This window comes from Salvelinus sp. IW2-2015, linkage group LG18, assembly GCF_002910315.2.
Source record: "Salvelinus sp. IW2-2015 linkage group LG18, ASM291031v2, whole genome shotgun sequence".
In the NCBI taxonomy this organism is placed as follows: domain Eukaryota; kingdom Metazoa; phylum Chordata; class Actinopteri; order Salmoniformes; family Salmonidae; genus Salvelinus; species Salvelinus sp. IW2-2015.
The window spans coordinates 69,262,377-69,269,129 of NC_036858.1; the positions used below are offsets into that span (position 1 = coordinate 69,262,377).

A 6,753-nucleotide genomic window follows, 5' to 3' on the forward strand; every position below is an offset into this window, starting at 1 on the left:
GCTCCCTGGTTTTCTCCATCCCCACGTGTGCCCCATTCAGCTCGGTGTGGGCAAGCTGCAAGACAGTCCTAACATACTGGCTGGGTATGAGTAACAAGTATTTTTTTATTCCCATTGTGCTTTACYACCTGATACAATAAATTATGCTTGATGGCGAAGTGGGGGTAGCGCCACTCACTTACCCCAGGTAACAGCACACCATCCACCGCAATCACCTGGCCCCTCGCTTTCTGGAGATTGGGGTCTTCTAACTGGGCCGTCCCAAACTGACCCGTGAGGATTCTTCATGTCGGGAGGTCCGTCTGGTTTCTCCACCTCAATAAATTGGAGACTGAGATCTTCCTCGCATGGTGGCTCGCTTGCCGGAGCGGGGTTGTCTCCCTCCTCCAGGTCCGACTCGGGCCCAGTGGACACCTCTTGCAGCGGTGGGTGGGTTGCACAGGTCACCATCCTTTTTCCTCTCCTTCCTACCTCGCGTGCGCACCTCCCCAGGTCCCTCCTCCACAGTGCCTGGAAGAAAGGGCAATCTCGACTGAGGAGAATGGACATGGGCAGGTTAGGAACAGTCCCCACGCGCATCTGGCACTCCCCCCTTGGGGTGGTTATCCTCACCAGCACAGTTGGGTACCTCTTTGTGTCCCCGTGTACACAGGACACTGTCACCTCATCATCCCCCGGTTCGTCTTTCCCCTCTCGTGTGAGCAACTGCGGGTGGGCCAGGATCAACATGCTGCTGGAGTCCAGCAGAGCGCTGGTGTCGATGCCATCAATTCGTACAGGAACCATCAGAAGGGCCGTCTCGGTGTGTGCCCAAGAGGAGGTGACGTAACTCGCCATCTGGGTTATTCCAAAGCTGGGGGATGCGGATGGCATGGCCTCCATCCAGCCAGGACAGCTCCACGCGAGGTGTCCCGGCTCACCACACTCATAGCAGCGTATCTCATCTAGGTCCAGCAGCGGCCGACATCGTCGGTTTGGGTCACCCTCCCGCTTCATGGCCGGTTCCGTGCGGGCCCCCTTCAGCCCCTCACCTCTCTCTGTGCGGTTCTTCCTCCTCGCCGGGTCCACTCGCCCTGGCCCCTCTAAACAGGTCCCTGGGTATTCTGGTGAGTTTCCACAGCGGTCAGCAATTCCTCCAGGCTCTGGGGGTCCGCATGCTCAACGTCTTCTTCATCTCGTATGGCAGGGCCCGAAGGTAGCGATCCAGGATGACCTTGTCGATCATCGGGAGGGACAGTATGTCAGTCAGTATTCAGCCCCTGGTCAGGCGCACCATGTCGCTCATCTGAGTCGTGGACCATTTGTGCACAGCGTGCGAGGCTGAACCCATAACGGCTCAGGATCTCACGTTTGAGTCCCTCATAATTCGCCTTCTGGGCCTTCCCAGAGAGGTAGAGTGCTAACARGCTGGCTCACTTGGGCATGGCCCATCCCTCCCTCTGCGCCGTCCTCTCGGAGGTGCTCAAATACATCTCCACATCATCTTCCTCCCTTAATAACCTGTCTGGGAACGGGGTTCCGCTAGTAGTAGTTCCCCTAGCGGAACCCCTCGCCAACAGCCAGTGAAATTGCAGGGTGCCAAATTCAAACAACAGAAATCTCATTAATCAAATTTCTCAAACATACAAGTATTAGACACCATTTTAAAGATAAAATTATCGTTAATCCAGCCACAGTGTCTGATTTCAAAAAGGCTTTACAGCGAAAGCTCCACAAACGATTATGTTAGGTCACCACCAAGTAACAGAAAAACACAACCATTTTTCCAGCACAAGAGTTGTCACAAAAATCAGAAATATAGATAAAATGAATCACTAACCTTTGATCTTCATCAGATGACACTCATAGGACTTCATGTTACACAATACATGTATGTTTTGTTCGATAAAGTGAATATTGATATCCAAAAATCTCATTTACATTGTCGTGTTATGTTCAGTAGTTACAAAACATGCAGTGATTTTGCAGAGAGCCACATCAATTCACAGAAATACTCATAATAAACATTGATAATAGATACAACTATCATACAATGGAACTTTAGATAAACTTCTCCTTAATGCAACCGCTGTGTCAGATTTCAAAAAAACTTTACGGAAAAAAGCATACCATGCAATAATCTGAGTACGGCGCTAAGAGCCCAAAGCAGCCAAAGAAATATCCGCCCTATTGGGCAGTCAACATTAGTCAGAAATAGCATTATAAATATTTACTTACCTTGATGATCTTCATCAGAATGCACTCCCAGGAATCCCAGTTCCACAATAAATGTTTGATTTGGTTTGATAAAGTTCATAATTTATGTCCAAACACCTCCTTGTTTTAGTGCGTTTAGTAAACAAATCAAATCAAATTGTATTGTATTTGTCACATACACTAGGTTAGCAGATGTTAATGCGAGTGTAGCGAAATGCTTGTAGCGAAATCGAAACTCACGAGGCGCGGCAAGTCCAGCGGAAAGGTCGGACGAAAATTCTAAAATGTTATATTACCGGTCGTAGAAACATATTAAACGATGTATAGAATCAATCTTTAGGATGTTTTATCATAAATGTTCAATAATGTCCCAACCGGAGAATTCCTTTGTCTGTTAGAAAAAGCAATGGAACGAGAGGTAACTTTCTCATGACCGCCGAGACACGAGCCCGTGGCACTCTGCCAGACACCTGACTCATTCCCCTCTCATTCATCCCCCCTTCACAGTAGAAGCCTGAAACAACATTCTAAAAGACTGTTGCCATCTAGTGGAAGCCTTAGGTAGTGCAACATGACCAATATCCCACCGTATTTTCAATAGGGGCTGAGTTGAAAAAACTACAAACCTCAGATTTCCCACTTCCTGGTTGGATCTTTTCTCAGGGTTTTGCCTGCCATATGAGTTCTGTTATACTCACAGACATCATTCAAACAGTTTTAGAAACTTCAGAGTGTTTGCTATCCAATACTACTAATAATATGCCTATATTAGCATCTGGGACTGAGTAGGAGGCAGTTTACTCTGGGCACACTTTTCATCCAAAAGTGAAAATGCTGCCCCCTAGGCCCAAACAGGTAAACTTAACCTCTAACGAGCGTCTACCCCGGGTCCGGGATCACCCCCCACCCCCCCCCCCACACTGATTAGCATAGCTAGCATAGCTTCACAAGTAGATAGTAGCATCTAAATATCATTAAATCACAAGTCCAGACACCAGATGAAAGATACAGATCTTGTGAATAAACCCATCATTTCTGTTTTTTAAAATGTTTTACAGGGAAGACAAAAATATGTAAAATCTATTAGCTAAACACGTTAGCAAAATACACCACTTTTCTAACTCCATCAGTTTCTTACTACTTCAGTGCTATCACCAATTCGGCTAAACTAAGATATTGATAGCCACTAACCAAGAAAAAACCTCTTCAGATGACAGTCTGATAACATATTTATGGTATAGGATAGGTTTTGTTAGAAAAAAGTGCATATTTCAGGTAGAAATCACAGTTTACAATTGCACCGACCATCACAAGACGACTAGAATTACTATAGAGAGCAACGTGTATGACCAATTTACTCTTAATAAAACATTTCATAAGAATAGACAAAGCACAGCAATGGAAAGACCCAGATCTTGTGATTCCAGACAATATTTCAGATTTTCTAAGCGTTTTACAGCGAAAAACACAATAAATCGATAAGTTAGCATACCACATGTTGAAAACGTTACCAGCAGCATCGATTCCAGCCAAAGAGCGCTATAACGTAATCACCGCCAAAATATATTAATTTTTTCACTAACCTTTCTCAGAATTTCTTCCGATGACACTCCTGTAACATCATTTTAACAACATACATATACAGTTTGTTCGAAAATGTGCATATTTAGCCATACAAAAACCGTGGTTACACAATGAAAATACTAGGAAATCAAGCCTCAAAATGTCTGACGTCATCTTTCAGAGTGATCTAGTTTAATTGAAAGCTAATCATATACTTGACTAAAAAATACAGGGTTGACAGGAATCGAAAGACAAATTAGTTCTTAATGCAACCGCTCTGATTACATTTTTAAAAATTATCCTTACTTTTCAATACAGGGTTCGCCAAGTGACGCGAAACAAACAAAATGGCGAAATATGCGTTTAAAATATTCGACAGAACAACGATTTACATTATTAAATATTGCTTACTTTGAGCTGTTCTTCCATCAGATTCTTGGGCAATGTATCCTTTCTATGTTGTAATCTTCTTTGGTCGATAGATGTCCTCTGTCCTTCGAAATATCCACTAACGATCGAACGGGACCCCAAAAACGTGTCCAAAGTTTCAGATGGCACAACAAAGAAATTCCTCAAAATCGCACTAAACGGATATAAATTGCTATAAAACGGTTCAAATTAACTACATTATGATGTTTTTTACAACTATAATGACTAAAAACATGACCGGAGAAATATCACTCTCTAAATAACGATTTGGAAGGAGGCAGGTCTGATGTCCATCTTGCGCACGACGCATGCAGGAAGAGAGCGGTACTTCTACGTTTTCTGTTTTATAGTGGCTGTGATTGTGCAATCGATTCCATTCAAAAAACTTGATGGACGTACAGACACCCAGAGGAAGACGTAGGCAGTGTCGGTTTCTTCATAGCATTCACTGTCGCCTTAAAAACAGACTCCAGATCAGGGGTAAAAATTTCTGAAATCTGACCCCTGTCATGAAAAGTGCTGTAGATATTGTTCTGTACCACTCAGAGACAAAATTCCAACGGCTATAGAAACTAGAAAGTGTTTTCTATCCAATAATAACAATAATATGCATATTGTACGATCAAGAATTTAGCACGAGGCAGTTTAATTTGGAGACCCAAATATGCTAATGCGGAACAGCACCCCCTATAGTTCCAAGAAGTTAACCAGGAACTGATTCGGGCCAGACTCGTGAGCCATCCCAGCCTTCAACTGGGCTACCTCCGCTACCAGTCGGAGGTTTTGTTGGCGCTGCTCCTCCAGTGCTTGCTCCAGGAGAGCCTGTTTCTTCTGCTGGCTGAGGATAAACTGAGCCACCAACTCCTCCATGGTATTCTCTGTATGCTCGACCCCACGGCACCCAAAACTACTGAGTTGCCTGCGTTCTCCACAATATGTGGTAAACCGTGGAGTGTTGGGTTGAGCGTGCAGAGATTGGGAGGTTTTAGTCAGCAAACACAACTTTACTAGGCCATAAAATAAACATAAACAAAATCACATAGGTTTAGCTCGGTCCTTCTTCTCAGCTTTGGCTCTGTGTCGGTCTCTCCCGGGTCTCTCCCGCGGTGTGCCACAGCGCTCCTTTTATGTTGCCTCCACAGCTGGTTGGCACTTTCCCCTAATTACCTCCACTTGGAGCCATCCGTGTCGAGGTGGTGCCCAGCTAGTGTACTCCCAGGAGAGGGAACCAACGCCGCAGCCCCGTACCTCTCCTCTAATGCCATCCCACGGGGTAGACCTCCCGGGATACAACAAGATATTTAACATAATATTCATGTCAGTGGGAGAATTTACTTCTACCAGATGCCTTTTATGAAGACCTTTGCGGTATGTTTTTGCACATAGAAAACCCTTTCAATTTTAAATTGAAAAAAAAAAGAAGAAAACTACAAACGTTGAAAAACGACAAACCTGAAGGGGTGGTCACTTTCTCGTTACTTTTACAGAATATAACTATGGTTTTACAAACGGTTAGGAAGTAATTATTCATTTTCCTACTTTATTAAAAACATAAGTGTATACTGGTAGGTATTGTAATTAAAGATTTATGCAAGGTGTTCTCTTGTCTTCTTGTATTTCAGGTCAGAAGTGTTGGAGTGTGACTTACAACCATCAGAGGATCTGTGCCTTGAAGGGGTCAACAGTGGACATATCCTGCTCTTACACATATCCCAGTTATCATGAGATCAAAAAAGCTTTCTGGTTTACTAAATGGTCTGATATGGATGCTGAAGATCTAAGCTCAGTAGCAGGGTATGAGGGTCATATAGAGTACCTTGGGGATAAGGAGAGTGACTGTACCCTGAGAGTGACAGATCTGAGATTGAGAGACTCTGCTCGGTACAGGTTCAGATTGATAACATCCGGAGAAAAGTTTGCTGGCTCATCCGTCTCCCTGACTGTCACAAGTAATCTGTCACTCATCTCACATCTATTACTGTAATTACCTTATTAGGGGCAGTCATACAGAAACTGTGGTGGTATGTGATGGAAAAATACCAAATGTTGTATTTCACATAAGAGGACATATATAGGAGGATATTAATAATTTGTTTCCTTTTACTTCAGATGTTGTGTTGGAGATGGATCCTACGTCTGTGTCAGAGAGGGAGAATGTCACACTGAGATGTAGAACCAAATGTACACTGGACACCATCACAGTCTACAGTTGGTATAAGAATGGACAGCCTATACCAAACAGCAACACCTCCTCTCCTGTCTATAGCCTATTCTCAGTCAGCAGTGAGGATACAGGCAGATACTCCTGTGCTGTAGAAGGCCATGAGGATCTCCCCTCTGCTGAAGAGAATCTCACTGTCAGATGTAAGTACATGGGGCTTAAATCTTTAGTTTGGTGTATTAACATTGTAGTGACAGATATTAGCTTCACATGATATTTGAATAGATAATCTTCAATAAGTGGGTGAATCTAAAAGTAATTTTGTGGAAAAGTACATTTGTGGAAAGTTAATAGAATATTCTTAACTGACCTAATTTGTACTACTTCTAAATCCACTGTCTTTT

General features: G+C 43.6%; 1 protein-coding gene and 1 long non-coding RNA gene across 3 annotated transcripts in view; one reads left to right on the plus strand and one right to left on the minus strand.

Annotated features, from left to right (window-relative positions):
• Nucleotides 1–6,753, minus strand: part of LOC139029190 (uncharacterized) — a 980,011-nt gene that overhangs the window by 184,095 nt on the left and 789,163 nt on the right. The gene's annotated exons all lie outside the window — the stretch shown is intronic.
• Nucleotides 1–6,753, plus strand: part of LOC111977407 (sialoadhesin-like) — a 43,137-nt gene that overhangs the window by 5,909 nt on the left and 30,475 nt on the right. Inside the window, exons 7-8 of one of the 2 annotated variants that reach the window (XM_070448673.1) lie at nt 5,811–6,137; nt 6,298–6,552. In XM_070448673.1, the coding sequence (XP_070304774.1) occupies nt 5,811–6,137; nt 6,298–6,552 (582 nt within the window). Of the gene's footprint in view, nt 1–5,810; nt 6,138–6,297; nt 6,553–6,753 lie in introns of those variants that run through there. The other variant, XM_024006809.3, reaches the window with a different exon arrangement.